This window comes from Mustela nivalis, assembly GCF_964662115.1.
Source record: "Mustela nivalis genome assembly, chromosome: 1".
NCBI lineage: Eukaryota > Metazoa > Chordata > Mammalia > Carnivora > Mustelidae > Mustela > Mustela nivalis.
Window position 1 is genome coordinate 116,875,521 of NC_139020.1, and position 16,636 is coordinate 116,892,156.

At 38.6% G+C, this 16,636-nt stretch overlaps 1 protein-coding gene across 1 annotated transcript in view; it reads right to left on the minus strand.

The window, feature by feature from the left end:
* UMPS (uridine monophosphate synthetase) overlaps positions 1 to 16,636 on the minus strand; it is a 30,962-nt gene that overhangs the window by 649 nt on the left and 13,677 nt on the right. The window contains exons 4-5 of the mRNA XM_082700096.1: positions 15,140 to 15,315; positions 12,267 to 12,381 (exon numbers count right to left, since the gene is read on the minus strand). Of these exons, the coding sequence (XP_082556222.1) occupies positions 12,267 to 12,381; positions 15,140 to 15,315 (291 nt within the window). The remainder of the gene's footprint in view (positions 1 to 12,266; positions 12,382 to 15,139; positions 15,316 to 16,636) is intronic.

Below are 16,636 nucleotides of genomic sequence, written 5' to 3' on the forward strand. Positions count from 1 at the left end.
TCCTCTTCAGTGTTGAATTTTAGCCCATTTATATTGTTAACAGTATCAAAAACTAGTAAACCTCTTATGTTGCCAAGAAAGGTTCATTACCAAAAACCAATAAAAATCGGCCTTACAATAAAGGACAAGGATACTACTACACATCTCAGAATCACTGTTAAAGTGTTGGAAAATTCCTCGCACCTCTAACTGGACCACACCAAAATGAGTCTGTGACAACCTCCTCAAGTGCTCAGACTATATACTAGAAACCCTAATCCTTAATCTTGATTTTACTTCCTTTACTCTATCACATTTGTTTTAACTAATTTACTCTATTTTTTAACTGAAGTATAACTGACTTACAATATCCTATTAGTATATGTCATAATGATTTGATATTTTTATACATTAGAACTGACCTCTAAATCATTACTATCAGTCGTGACACAAAGTTATTACCATGACTATATTCCCTGTGCTGTATATTACATCCCCAGGGCTTGCTTATTTTATAACCAGAAGTGTTTGTATTCTTAATCCCCTTCACCTGTTTCACCCACTCCCCAACTGTTCGCCCAACTAATAACACTTTTGTTTCCTGAGTTGGTTTCTGGTTTATTTGGTTGGTTTTTTCTAGATTCTAGTGTAAGTGAAACCCTAAGCTATTAGTCTTTAACTTATTTTACTTGGCATAATACCCTCTAGATTCATCACTGTTGTCAAAAATGACAAAATTTCATTTTTTAAGAAAAATGTCTGAGTAACATACATTTGTATAACCTTTACCACATCTTTCTCCGTCTATTAATGGACACTTGGGCTGCTTCAATATTTTGGCTATTGTAAATAATCCTGCAATGAACATATGGGTGCATAGCCTCTTCAAATTAGTGGTTTTGTTTTCTTCTAATAAAATACCCAGAACTGGAACTGCTGATTGTAGGACAGTGTTATTTTTAATTTTTTTGAGAGACCAGTACTGTTTTCCACAGTGGCTGTACCAATTTACTTTCCTACCCAATGCTGGTGAACTAGGGTTCCCTCTTCTTCACACCTTGTTCTCTGATGATCAGTCATGTTGAGTCTTCTCACGTACCTGTTGACCAGCTGCATGTCTCCTTTGGAAATATGTCTATTCAGGTCATTTTATACCAGGGTTGGTTGGTTTTTTTTTTTTTAAAGGAAATGTGTAACTTCTTTATATATTCTGGATATTATCTTTTTATCCTTATTTGATGTATTATTTGCAAATTCCTTCCCCTTTCAATGTGTGCCTTTTCCTTTAACTGATGGTTTCCTTTGCAAAAACTTTTTAGTTGGATATAATCTCAGTACTTCAGTTTTTGTTGACCTTGCTTTTGGAGACTGATCCAAAAAAATATTGTTAAAACTAATATAAAAGAGCTTGCTACCTATATTTTCTTCCAGGAGTTTATAACTTCAGGTCTCACATTCACGCTTGAATACATTTTGAATTTATTTTTGCATAAGATTTAAGAAGTGGTCCAGTTTAATTCTCCTGTGTGTAGCTGTCCAGTTTCCCCAACACCATTTATTAAAGATTGACTGTCTTTTCCCCATTGTACATCTTATTTCCTTGGTCACAGATTAACTGACCATATGACAGTGTTTCTCTTGTGGTCTCTCCATTCCATTCCATTGATCTATGTGTCTGTTTCCCTGCCAACAGTAAATCACTTCAATTACTATAGTTTCTTGTAATTACAGTTTGAAATCAGGGAGCACGATATTTCCAGCTTCATTCCTCTTCCTCAAGACTGCTTTGATTAATTGAGGTCTTTTGTGGTTCTATACAAATTCTAGGATTCTTTGTATTACTTCTGTTAAAAAAAAAGTCATTGTTACTTTAATGGAACTTGCACTGAATCTGTAGACAGCTTTGGGTAGTACGGACATTTCATAATTCTTTCAATCTGTGAACACACAATATTTTTCTATGTATTTACTTCATCTTCAACTTTTCATCAAGAGCTTAACAGTTTTCAAAGTACAGGTTTTTACTTCCTTGGTTAAATTTATTCCTAAGTATTTTATTCCTTTGGATGCAATTGTTTCTTCTCTCTGTGAAGAAGATAGCTTATTTGTGCATTGAAACAACTGATGTTAATTTTGTAGCCTGAGAACTCCACTGAATTCATTTATTCTAAGTTTTTTGGTGGACTCCTGTTTTCTGTAGAGACATACCTTATTTTACTGCACTTCACTGTGTTTTGCAGATACTGCATTTTTGACAGAGAAGGTTTGTGGCAACCTTGTATTCAGCAAGTCTCTTAGCCCCATTTTTCCAACAGCCTTTGCTTACTTTGTATCTCTATCACATACTGGTACTTTTCACAGTATTTCAAAATTTCTTCATTATTGTTATATTTGTTACAGTAATCTGTTTTGGGGCACAACAAAGTGTGCCCACATAAGATGGTGACCTTAATTAATGTATGTGTTCTATCTGCACCACCACCAGCCATCTCTCTCCCTCTTCTTGTCCCTCCCTACTCCCTGAGACACAGCAATATTGAAATTAGGCCACTTAATAATCATACAATGCTTGAAGTGTTCAAGTGAAAGGAATAGTCACATGCCTCTCACTTTGAATCAAAAGCTAGAAGTGCCTTAGTGAGAAAGGCATACTGAAAGCCAAGATGGGCTGAAAACTAGTCCTCTTGCAGCAAACAGCAAAGCTGTGAATGCGAAGAAAAAGTTCTTGAAGGAAATTAGAAGTGCTACTCTACTGAACACATGAAAGATAAGCAACACAACCTTATTCCTGATATGGAGAAAGTTTCAGTGGTCTGGGCAGAAGAGCAAATCAGGCACAACACTCTCTTAACCCAAAGCCTAATCAGAGGGAGTCCCCAACTCTCTTCAATTCTAGGAAGGCTGAAAGAGGTGAGGAAGTTGCAGAAGAAAAGCTGGAAGCTACCAGAGGCTGGCTTATGAGGTTTAGGGAAAGAAATCTCTAACATAATAGTGTAAAGTAGGGGTGCCTGGGTGGCACAGTTGGCTGAATGTCTGACTCTTGGTTTTGGCTCAGGTTATGATCTCAGATCCTGAGATCAAGCCCTGCATCAGGTTCTGCAGTCAGTGAGGAGTCTGCTACAGTTTCTCTTTCCCTCTCCTCTTGCCCCTCTCCAAAGCACGCTCCCTCCCCCATATATGTATCCAGAAAATCTAGATCAGATAGTTAACAGAAGTGGCTACACCAGATTTTCAGTGTATATTAAACAGCCTTCTATTGAAAGATGCCATCTAGGACTCTCATAGCTGGAGAGGAGAAATCAGTGCCTGGCTTCAAAGTTTCAAAGGACAGACTGACCCTCTTTTATTGGGTGCTGATGCAGTTTGTGACTTTAGGTTGAAGCCAATGCTTGCTTACCATTCCGAATATCCTAGGGTCCTTAAGATTTATGCTAAATCTACTCTACCTATGTTCTGTAAATGGAATGATAAAGCCTAGAGGACAGCACATTTGTCTATAACACAGTTCACTGAATATTTAAGTCCACTGTGGAGACCTACTGCTCAGAAGATTCCAAATATTACTGCTTCCTGACAGTGTACTTGCTTACCCAAGAATTTTGTTGGAGATGTACATGAGATTAATGTTGTTATGCCTGCTAAAACAAAATCTATCCTGCAGCCCATACACAGATCAAGGAGTAATTTTGAATTTCAAGTCTTATTATTTAAGAAATACATCTCATGTGGCTCAGTCATTTAAGCATCCAACTCTTGATGTCTGTTCAGGTCACGGTCTCATGGGTCCTGAGATCAGGCCCCATATCAGGGTCTGCACTCCATAGGGAGTCTGCCCGATCTCTTCCTGTTGCTTCCCCCACTCACCCTCTCTCAGGTACGCATGTTCACTCTCTCTAAAATGAATATATATATATATATATATATATATATATTTTTTTTTTTTTTTTTTAAAGATTTTATCTGACAGACACAGTGAGAGAGGTAACACAATCAGGGGGAGTGGAAGAGGGAGAAGCAGGCTCCCCACAGAGCAGGGAACCCAATGCAGGGCTCCATCCCAGGATGGTGGGATCATGACCTGAGCCAAAGGCAGATGCTTAACAACTGAGCCACCCAGGTGCCCCAAAAAATAAATCTTAAAAAAAAAAAAAAAAAAAAAAAGCTCGCAAAGCTATAGCTGCCAAAGACTGTGAGTCCTCTAATGGATCTGGGCAAAGTATACTGAAAACCTGGAAAGGAGTCACCATTCAAGCTGCCATTAAGAACATATGCGGTTCACAGGAAGAGATCAAAATACCAGCATTAACGGGAAGAATTTGGAAGTTGCTCCAGCCCTCATGGATGACTTTGCGGGGTTCAAGACTTTAGTGGAAGAGTAACTGAAGATACGGGGGAAAATAGAGAACTAGAATTAGAAGTGAAGCCTGAAAATGTGAATGAACTGCTGCAATCTCATGATAAAACCTGAACAGATGAAGAGTTGCTTCTTATGAATAAGCCAAGAACCAAGAAAATGGCTTCTTGAAATGAAAACTACTCTGGTCAAGATGCTGGTAAGACTGTTCAAAGGACAACAAAGGATTCAGAATATTACCTAAACTTAGTTAATAAAGCAGGGTTTGAGAGGATTGACTCCAATTTTGAAAGATGTTCTACTGTGGTTAAAAATGCTATCAGGGGTGCCTGGGTGGCTCAGTGGGTTAAAGCCTCTGCCTTTGGCTCGGGTAAAGATCCCAGTATCCTGGGATCGAGCCCCACATCAGGCGGTCTGCTCAGCGGAGAGCCTGCTTCCTCCTCTCTCTCTCTCTGCCTGCCTTTCTGTCTACTTGTGATCTCTATCAAATAAAATCTTAAAAAATAAAAAACGCTATCAAACAGGGGTGCCTGGGTGGCTCAGTCAGTCAAACATCTGATTCTTAATCTCAGCTCAGGTCTTGATTTTGGGGTCATGAGTTCAAGCCCTGCACTGGACTCCACATTAAATGTGGGGCCTATTAAACAAAACAAAAAACAAAAAACTGTCCAACAGCACTGCATGCTATAGTGAATTATTCATGAAAAAGTCTGTTGATACAACACACTTCATTGTCTTATTTTTAAAAATTGCCAGAGCTGCCCCAAACTTCAGCAATCACCACCATGATCAGTTAGCATCAAAATCAAGGCACTCGAATTACTTTGTAATTTTAGGCATAAAGCTACTGAACACTTAATACTCTACAGCAGAAACACAACCCTTAAACGCACTGTGAGACCAAAAGGTTTACTTGACTTGCTTTATTGCAGTATCTACTGCAGTGGTCTGGTACTGAAGCTGCAGTACCTCTGAAGTGTTTCTGTGTATAGTATTACATCATCTACAACTACTGAGTTTGACTTTTTCCTTTCTAATTTGGATGCTTTTTATTTTTCTTGCCAGAATGCTGTCAGTTGGACTTCCAAGGCTATGCTGAGTATTTTTTATTGAGGTATGATTAATATGTAACATTAGTTTCAGATATACAACATGATTTGATATTGGTACACATTGCCAACTCATCACAGTAGGTATAGTCGACAATTATCACCTTGAGTAATGACAAAAAAATCTGTGTGTGTGATGAGCATGTTTAAGACTTACCCTCTTAGCAACTTCCCAAAATGCAATAGAGTATTATTAACTACAGTCACCATGCTGTACATTACATCCCTCTTTTTGACACCCTTCACCCATTTTGCCCACTCCCCAACCCCAGGCAACCACTAATCTGTTCTCCAGATCTATGAACTTGTTTTGTTTTGTTTTAGATTTCACACACAGTGAAAGCATATGGTATTTGTCATTCTCTGGCTTATTTCACTTAGCATTACGCCCTCAAGGTCCATCTATGTTGTCACAAATGGCAAGATTTCATTGTTTTTACGTCATAATATTCCATTGTGTGTACATATATTCTCTTCATCCACTGGACACTGAGGCTGTTTCCAAATCTTGGCTATTTAAATAATCCCACAATGAATATGGGGGTGTATGGCTGATTCTGAGTTAGTGTTTTTGTTTTCCTTGGATCAGTACTCAGAAATGAAATTACTGGGTCATACAATTTTAAGTTTTTGAGGAACCTCCACACTGTTTTCCATGTTAACTGTACCAATTTACATTTCCAGCAACAGTGCACAAGGCTTCCCTTTTCTCTACAGCTTTCCCAGCACTTCTTGTCTTTTTGATAATAGCCAATCTGACAGGTGTTAGGTGCTATCTCACTATGGCTTTGATTTGTTTTTCCCTGATGATTAGTAACATTTAATATCTTTTCGTGTGCCTGTTGGCCATCTTATGTCTTCTTTGTAAAATGTCTTTTCAGATCTTCTGCCTATTTTTTTTAAGATTTTATTTGTTTATTTGACAGAGATCACAAGTAGGCAGAGAGGCAGGCAGAGAGAGGAAGGGAAGCAAGCTCCCTGCCGAGCAGAGAGCCCGATGTGGGACTCGATCCCAGGACCCTGAGATCATGACCTGAGCCGAAGGCAGAGGATTAACCCACTGAGCCACCCAGGTGCCCTTCTGCCTATTTTTTAATTGGATTTTTTTCTTCTGGCTACTGAGGCATATGAGTTTATTATATATTTGGGGTATTACTCCCTTATTAAATATAGGATTAGGAAACTTCCTCCCATTTAGTAGGCTGCCTTTTAATTTTGTTGATGGTTTGCTGTGCAGAACCTTTTTAGTTTGATACAATTCCACTTTTTAATTTTTGCTTTCGTTGCTTTTAGTTTTGGTCAGATTAAGAAAAAAAATCACGGGGCGCCTGGGTGGCTTAGTGGGTTAAGCCGCTGCCTTCGGCTCAGGTCATGATCTCAGAGTCCTGGGATGGAGTCCCGCATCGGGCTCTCTGCTCAGCAGAGAGTCTGCTTCCCTCTCTCTCTCTGCCTGCCTCTCCATCTACTTGTGATTTCTCTCTGTCAAATAAATAAATAAATAAATAAAAATCTTAAAAAAAAAAAAAAAAGAAAGAAAAAAAAATCACTACCAAAACTGATGTCAAGAAGCTTACCAACTATGTTTTCTTCTAGGAGTTTTATGGTTTCAAGCCTTAAAGTCCTTAATCTATTTGGTATTAAATTCTGTGTATGGTTTAAGACAGTGACACAGTCTCATTCTCTTGCATGTGATTATCCAGTTTTTCCAACACCATTTTATTGAAAATAATGTCCTTTCCCACTGTAAGTCTCAGCTCCTTTGTCATAAATTAATTGACAACATATGCATGAGTGTATTTCTTGGCCCTCTGTGTTCCACTGATATGTGTCTGTTTTTATATCAATATTGTTTTGATTGCTATAGCTTTGTAATTGTATTTTGAAATCAGGGAGTGTGATGCCTTTAATTTTGCGTTTTTTCTCAGGATTGCTTTAGCTATTCGGGGTCTTTTCTGATTCCATACAAATATTAGGATAGTCTGTTCCATTTCATTGAAAGATCCCACTGGAATTTTCATAATGAATGCATCAAATCTATTGAGTAGTATGGACATTTTAACATTACATCTTTCAACCTGTGAGCATGAGTATATTCCCATTTATCTGTGTCATCTTCGATTCTTTCATCAGTGTCTTCCAGTTTTCGGTATACAGGTCTTTAAAAACTCTTTGGTTAAATTTATTCCTATGTAATTTATTCTTTTTAATGCCACTGTAAATGTGATTGTCTTAAATTTCTCTTTCTGATAGTATGATATTAAGTGTATAGAAATGCAATGGATTTTTATATCCTGCAACTTGACTGAATTCACTTATTCTAACAATTTTTTGGTGGAGTCTTTAGGGTTTTCTATAAAATATATAATCTACAAATAGTGACAGTTCTCTGTTTTCATTTCCAATTTGGATGACTCTTGTTTCTTTCTTTTGACTAACTTCTGTGGCCAGGACTTTCCAGTACTATGAAATAAAAGCAGTGAGGGTGGGCATCCTGGTCTTATTCCTGATCTTAAAGGAAAAGCTTTGATCTTTTCACTGCTGAGTAGGATGTTAACTGTGGGCTTTTAATACATGGCCTTTATTAAGCTAAGGTATGTTCTCTCTATATCCACTTTAAATCTTTGTCATAAATGGATACTGAATTTTGTCAAACCGCTCTTTCTGCATGTGGTGAGATGATCATATAATTTTTATCCTTCATTTTGTTAATGTGGTATATCACTGATCTGTAGAAGTTGAACCATCCTCGAATTCCTGGAATTAATCCCAGCTGATCATTGTGTCAAATTTTTTGAGAGTTTATTTTAGAGAGAGAGAGCATGTACCTGCAGGGCAGAGGGAGAGAATCCTCAAGCAGACTTTGTGTGTGGAGCCTCATGCAGGGCTTGATCCAAGAACTATAAGATCATATCTTGAGCTGAAACCAAGAGCTAGATGCTCAATTGCTACTGAGCCACCCAGATGCCTGGGTACATGATCCTTTTAAGATACCATTGAATTCGGTTTTCCTATTTTGTTCAGAATTTTTGCATCTTTGTTCATCAAGAATATATTGGTTTATAATTTTGTTTTTATGGCATTTCAGATTTTGGGGCCTAAAATATTATCTAACCTGAGGAATGTTCCAGGTGCACTTAAGAAAGAGTATTCTGCTGCTTTTGGATGGAATGTTCCATACATATCTCTTAGGTCCATCTGGTCTAATGCGTTGTTTAAGGCTGATGTTCATTTACTGGTTTTCTGTTTGGATGATCTATTAAGTGAGGTGTTAAAATCCCCTACTATTCTTGGATTACTGTGTATTTCTCCCTTTAGGACTGCTGATACTTGCTTTTATACATTTAGGTGCTCCTATGGGGGCCAGAATATTTACAAATGTTACATCCTCTTGTTGGACTGACTCCATCATTATGTAATGATGCCCTTGTCTGTCTCTCATTATAATTTTTGATTGAAAGTCTATTTGGTCTGATAAAAAGTGTATTCCTTTTGGTTTCCACTTGCATGCAGTATCTCCCATCTCTTCATTTTTAGTCTGTATGTTTAGTGAGGCTTCTTATAGGCAGTAGATGGATAGGTCTGGTTTTTAAAGTCCTTTTCAGCCGCTTTTGATTGGAGAATTTCGTCCATTTAAGGTAATTATTGTTAGGTATGCACTTTCTGCCATTTTAAAAAACTGCTTTCTGGTTGCTCTCTGTTCTTCCCTTGTTCTCTTCCTTTGCGATTTGATGACTTTTTAAAAAGATTTTATTTATTTATTTGACACAGAGAAAGAGAGATCACAAGTAGACAGAGAGGCAGGCAGAGAGAGAGGGGGAAGCAGGCTCCCCGCAGAGCAGGTAGCCCCATTCGAGGCTCCATCCCAGGACCCTGATATCATGAGCAGAGGCTTAACCCACTGAGCCACCCAGGCGCCCCAGTGTGATTTAATGACTTTAAGTGGTATGCTTGGATTTCTTTATCTTGTACATCTACTGAAGATTTTGCTTTGTTGTTACTGGAAGGCTTACATTTAACAACTTCATACAACATTTTGCTGTATTTTAAGTTGATAGCAAATTATGTTTGACAACAGTCTAAAGCTCTAAATTTTTTCTCCATCTTTTACATTTTTGAGACCACACTTTTAAGCCTTTCTATCCTACCTATTCTTTAATTATTGGAATTAAAATGATTACTTTTGTCTTTTAACTTAGAAGGGACTAATCTACTACCTTCACCATATACTTACCTTTCTCGTGAGATATATTCTTTTATGTTTTCTTATTACTAATTAGCATCCTTTTGTTTCAGCTTAAAGAAGTCCCTTTAATATTTCTTGTAAGGCTGGTTTAGTGATGATGAACTCCTCCTCTAACTGTGGCTGTTGTGGAAAGCTTTTATCTTTCGATTCTAAAGTCTGCTGAGTACAGTTCTTTGTTGGAAGATTTTTCTTTGAGCACTTGGAATGTATCTCACCACTTCCTTTTGGCCTGCAGTCTCTGCAGAAAAATGTCTTACAGGAGTTTCCTTGTATACATACAAGGGAGCTGTTTTTTTCTTGCTGCTTTTAAGAGTCTCTCCTTGTCTTTAACTTCTGACATTTAAATTTTTTTGTCCTCCCAAGTTTTTAAATTCCAGCTAGATAACATATAGTGCAATTGACATTTTGTGTCTTTAGTGGACTCCTCGGATTCAATTTATTTGGAACTTTCTGGGCTGGCTGGATCTGGATGTGTGTTTCCTTCCAATGGTTAGGAAGTTTTCAGTCATTACTTCCAATAATTTTTCTGTCCCTTTCTCTGTCCCTTCCCCCATTTTGGGACCCCTATAATGTAAATGTCAGTCCACTTAATGTCCCATAAACTATCTTCATTTTGTTCATTTTGCTGCTCTGACAAGGTAGGGGAACTCACCCAATCATCAAGTTTACTGATCGTCTGTTTCATCTAGTTTGCTACTGAACCCTGCCTCTCTATTTCTCAGTTTAGTTATTGTATTCCTCAGCTCTGGGACATTTATTTAGTATTTTCTTTTCTTTTTGTTGAAGTTGTCACTATGTTCATCCATTTTTTTCTGGGTGTGGTAAGCAACTTTACAACTATTACTCTGAATTCTTTATCCGGTACTTCATTAGTTTTTCTTAGGTTTTGCGTCTTATTCTTCATCTGGAACATAAAATCCTTTGTTTCTCCAATTTGCTTGTTGACTCTGTTGGTTTCTATGCATTAGATGAAATAACCACCTCTCCAAGTCTTGGAAAAATAGGTTTGCATAGAATAACTTTGTGTTCAAACCTGCCCTCTCAGCTGTCTCACAAAGCTTTGTGACTGTTTAAGCAGTCTATTGTATTTTCAATGGCTCCAGGCTGCTGGAAATATGCCAAGACTTGTCAGTGTCTCAAAGGGAAGGATTTTAGCACCTAGATTCAGGCTAATTGGAAGCCAGGCACTCAGACACCAGCTTTTAAAATCAACTATATGTAGTTCTATGAGACCCCAAGCGTAAGCCGCATTGGCCACCAGAGCCAGGTTATTTGGAAGAGTCTCCCCAGTGGCAGTAGCAAAAATCAGGGCCCCAGATGCACGTTTACCCTCTTCTCTGGGAGACACAGGCAAGGTCTAACGAGGCAGAGGCAGAGTATAAAGATGGTGTTCACCATCTTTGTTCCCTGAAAAGAGCTCTGCAGGTCACAGATCCATGCCAAACTGGAAGCCTGCCAAAATCTGTCCCTTGTGCAAAAATATATACAAAGATGTTCACTGCTGGTAAAACAGTCTAAATCTATCAAGAGGGGAAATGGTTAAACATATTACAGCCCAATTATAACTAGGAAACACTTTATTGTTAAAGGTGACTCTGGATGTGGAAATGCAATGTAGCCTCACACATACAAAACATTTTCCCACTCCCTGTGTGTTTGTTGAGTGTATGCAAAGCCAAGGTCTGGAAGGATACTTATGATCTCTGGAGAGGCAAGCTAGACTGGGGAATGAATGGTTCAATGAGATGGGTAGGACTTCTACAAGAATGACTAATATAAAATCTACTTTTCTCAATATTTGTACAGGTAACTTCTGGACACCTGGCAAATTCCACTGAGGCGTGACAAGCTAGTTGTCTTCATTTTAAATAGTTTTGCTGAGAACCCTACTGCTCAAAGTTCCAATTTCCAACTTCTTAGAGATGGAAAACTGGATAGAATAAACTCCCATAACTGTGATAAGCAATTTTCAGAAAAAATGTTTCTTGGGCTCTCTGCTCAGCAGGGAGCCTGCTTGTCTGCCTACTTGTGATTTCCCTGTCAAATAAATAAGTAAAATCTTAAAAAAAAAAAAAAAAATGCTTATTTTTATAACCCAGTTTACTCCCTTTACTACAAACTATATTAGTCCTGTTTTTTAGCCACTCTAACTACTTGTCTCAGACTGGTGAAAGTGTTACTAAGTTTGAGAGACACAAAAGAACCATATATCCCCACGCTTGAGAGTCACAATAGACATTAGCACATCAAGAGTTCTGCCTGGTCTTCTAAAAAACAAATATTGGATTTGGTTTAGCCTACAGCATTCTTCCTTGATCAGAGACTACCCTTTAAGGCAGCATATTTGGAGTATTAGTTGGGAAAAACTAAACTAATCAATTTCTAGGCATACTTCAACAAAAAGTAGCTTTTTAAAATTTCACAATTAGACTGCAAGCTCTTTTGCATATCTAGGTTAGTATTAGCAAGCCTAAGGGCTCATTCATTAAGGTTTTTCTCTTTAACAAATTTGTAGTAACACAAAATTTTATTGTGGGTAAAGAAGCATTTTGGAAAAACCATGACCAATAAATAGATTTACCTCCTGCTTCTAACTGAACTCCTGGAGTCAAGTGAAGAAATTCTGGTTTCATGCTTACTCGGGAGCCAGAAATAAAACCAAGCACAAATTCAGGATTCTCCTCTGCCATTCTAACCTAAAAGGAATATAATAGGAAAGTAGTTAATTACACAGAGTAATAGTTCTACAAATAAAAAAATCAACTCTATTAATAAAAAACTTTTGCTACTTTATAAATGTCTTCTGTTTAATATGAAACTCTTATCTAAAACAGGTAATCTTAGATATGAATCTACATACTTGATCCATTAAGACCCTGAGATAACCGCTTCTCCCAATTAATCATACCTTAAAAACATAAAAGACCACTATATCGTGTCCATCTAAAACTGAGATGCTAAGTAATAATGCTTGCAAACCTACCTACTTCCAGAGGCTAGGTGGAGAGTACTCTAGAATACATTAATAAAGGTAGGAAACCAAGCTGAAGACGTACTGCCGTACTGCCTACCTACACAGGGTACTGCTCCATATCCACCCACATCGCACCTTTTACCACATTCCTTTAACATATGCCAATAATTGATCTCCACCATTTCTATACCATTTCCTCACATTTACAGAAGTTTCTCTAGAAGGTCTGTCTTACTTGGCTTCTCTGTAAGGTTCCTACTGTACTATTTGTGTCACCAAGTATTACCACCTCCCAACAAGCCATGTCTCGTCCTTGAGCCAGACCCAGACTCCCAGAATGCCAAATACTAGCACTGACTCATGGACTCTGCTAGGAGAGGTGGGAAATCATATTCATGGTCAATTCAGAGGTGGGGTTAAAATGTGGCCCCAGGGCCAAATGATTTCTTCACAGCTCAACAGTATTTAAAGTAATACAAATAATAAATTCCCATGTAAAAATTAACACTTTGTTAAAACTTCTATTACTTATTTTTGGGGGGGGGGGTTCATGAGAATTTTTTTTATTTTTTATTTACTTTCAGCATAACAGTATTCATTATTTTTGCACCACACCCAGTGCTCCATGCAATCCATGCCCTCTATAATACCCACTACTTGGTATCCCAACCTCCCACCCCCCGCCCCTTCAAAACCCTCAGATTGTTTTTCAGAGTCCATAGTCTCTCATGGTTCACCTCCCTGAAGCAGAAGGAAAACTTCCAGACTCTTTCTAGAAAGCCAGCATTACCCTGATCCCCAAACCAGGCAAAGACCCTACCAAAAAGAATTTCAGACCAATATCACTGATGAATATGGACACTAAGATTCTCAACAAGATCCTAGCAAACAGGATCCAACAGCACATTAAAAAGATTATCCACCATGACCAGATGGGATTCATCCCTGGGCTACAAGGATGGTTCAACATTTGCAAATCAATCAATGTGATAGAAAAAATTAATATGAGGAGAGAGAAGAACCACGTGGTCCTCTCAATTGATGCAGAAAAAGCATTTGACAAAACCCAGCATCCGTTCCTGATTATAACGCTTCAAAGTATAGGAATAGAGGCAACATTCCTGAATTTCATAAAACCTATCTATGAAAGACCCCCAGCAAATATCATCCTCAATGGAAAAAAGCTTGCAGCCTTCCCGTTGAGATCAGGAACACGACAAGGATGCCCACTCTCTCCACTCTTGATCAATATAGTATTAGAAGTCCTAGCAACAGCAATCAGACAACAAAGAAATAAAAGGTATCCAAATTGGCAATGAAGAAGTCAAACTCTCTCTCTTCGCAGATGACATGATTCTTTATATGGAAAACCCAAAAGACTCCACCCCCAAACTACTGGAACTCATACAGCAATTCAGCAATGTGGCAGGATACAAAGTCAATGTACCGAAATCAATGGCTTTCTTATACACTAACAATGAAAATTCCTATTACTTTTAAAATTAATGGTCTTTAAAATATCTGTAAAGGAACTTTTTAACTAGATAATTATCCACCTCATTTTATTCTGGTGTGCATGGGTGGGGGGTTGAGACTAACATATATGGTGTTATAAGAACTTTTAATAATGGCAGGTTGGGGCGCCTGGGTGGCTCAGTGGGTTAAAGCTTCTGCCTTCAGTACAGGTCGTGATCTCCAGGTCCTGGGATCGAGCCCCACATCGGGCTCTCTGCTCAGCAGAGGGCCTGCTTCCTCCTCTCTCTCTGCCTACATGTGATCTCTGTCAAATAAATAAAATCTTTAAAGATTTTTTTTTTGACAGAGAGAGAGATCACAAGTAGGCAGAGAGGCAGGCAGAGAGAGGGGGAAGCGGGCTCACTGCTGAGCAGAGAGCCCGATGCAGAGCTTGATCCCAGGACCCGGAGATCATGACCTGAGCCAAAGGCAGAGGCTTAACCCACTGAGCCACCCAGGCACCCCTAAATAAAATCTTAAAAAAAAGATAATTGGGGTTAATGGAGAAAACACCATCCGAACTCTATAGAGCTTTCCCACACAATACCAATCAATAGCAAAGAATGAAGAAAATAAAACTATGTCTGGACTGCTGTGATGAGAATGCATCTCTGTGACTTGGGAGATTCTGAGAAACTGCACGTCTGGAAAGAAACCCTTCCATTTCAACATATGGCAAAATGGAAAAAAAAGACAAAAAAACCCCAACCATCTAAAGCCCAGATAAGGACAGGCAGATATTTGACCAAATACTTGTATCTCAATGTTTGTATCCCTTAAGTGCCCACTACTAGATATAAAATGTTATTATCTGGAAACTCTAGCACCCTAACATTACTGTTGCTCTAACAGCTGATTTTTTGGGGGCAGGGGTTCCATAAATCTCAAATTTGAGCTGTTTTCTTTCCCTGTCACTTCAAGCACAACAGTCCTGGCCTTCTGCACCCAGCCCCTCTGTCACTTACCGCGGCTTTTGTGTAGCTGCCTGTAGCCAAGGAGCCAGCAGAGCTCATCTCCGCAATGAGCAGGCATCCCCGCTGCAAAGGCAGGCCGACTTCACTCAGGCCCCGCACAACCCCCGAGCCTGGCACCACGTGAGCATTGACCAGATCTGCCCAAGAAGCTATTTTAAAGACACCACCTGAGAAGTTGAAAAGAAGACAGTTTTCAAACAAAAACCACTAACTTTTTGCCCAACCAACTGTAGTCTTCAGTAATCTCACAGAAACATGCTAATGAACCAGAGAAGTGCTTTGAGAACTGCAGTGATTCCCAGGGGCCCTATGGGTCCATCTGCGAAAAACTGTTCATCTGGTGGCTAGTTGAAAGCACACAATGAGCAATAAGTCTTACATTTCTGCACTTAGTTATCAGCAACACTGAGAAGACTGGTTTTCCTTGCAGGCTGAAGCTTCTGACCACCAGTCAACATGCAAAGAAAAATGGAACTCCAGTGAAGAGGGGCATCTGATGCCAAAGATACCAGCATTCTGAAATTCCTCTGAAGATGACCAATGTTCATTCTGCAGAAATCCCTCAGCAATTTTACCATCCCTCAAAGGTTCTACTGTTCCTTAGGTCTCTTAATTTCAACAGGCAACTGTATTCACTTTAAAAGCTAACAGCAATACCCCTAATCAATTTCTGAAAAAACTACACGCAAACCTGTAGAGTTTGTCTAACTTTCACATCAGTTGGTAAACTAAAGTAAGCAAGGTGATGATGGCAGAACATCTTAAGCACGGGAAAAAAAAATCAGACAAATCTATCCTAAAGAAATAGCTAAAGCATAAGCATGTGTACTTTAAGAAAAACTGCTATCTCTAAGATGCCTTTAAGCGTTAACCTTTTGGGGCGCCTGGGTGGCTCAGTGGGTTAAGCCTCTGCCTTTGGCTCAGGTCATGATCTCAGGGTCTTGGGATTGAGCCCCGCATCAGGCTCTCTGCTCAGCAAGGAGCCTGCTTCCTCCTCTCTGTCTGCCTGCTTGTGCTTACTTGTGATTTCTCTGTCAAATAAATAAATAAAATCTTTAAATTAAAAAAAAAGCTTTAATCTTTCAACAGACATTTTATCCTGTTATTTAAGTAAAAAAAGCTGTCCTATACAATATTACAGAACTACAGAATGGGTAAAAAATTAAGTAGATTTTTTTTAAAACCAATATATGCCCTATTTTGAGCTCTCATTTAACAACAAAAAAGTATGCCAATAGGTCTTTTTTTTTTTTTTTTGGCCAAAAATAAATATTACAACTTTACACTTTGATTTCATTCTTTTCTCTATCTGCAATTTTCATTTTTCAAATATTCAGAACTCATGGGTATTCTGCCAAGGCCAACACCTGACATTTTTGTCTGCTTAACACCTGCATCCCTTTCTTTTGGCATCAGCACACCCATTTTCTTTGGGGAAACTACCTAACCACAGCTCAGTTAAAAAAATTTACAGTTAACAACCTCGCA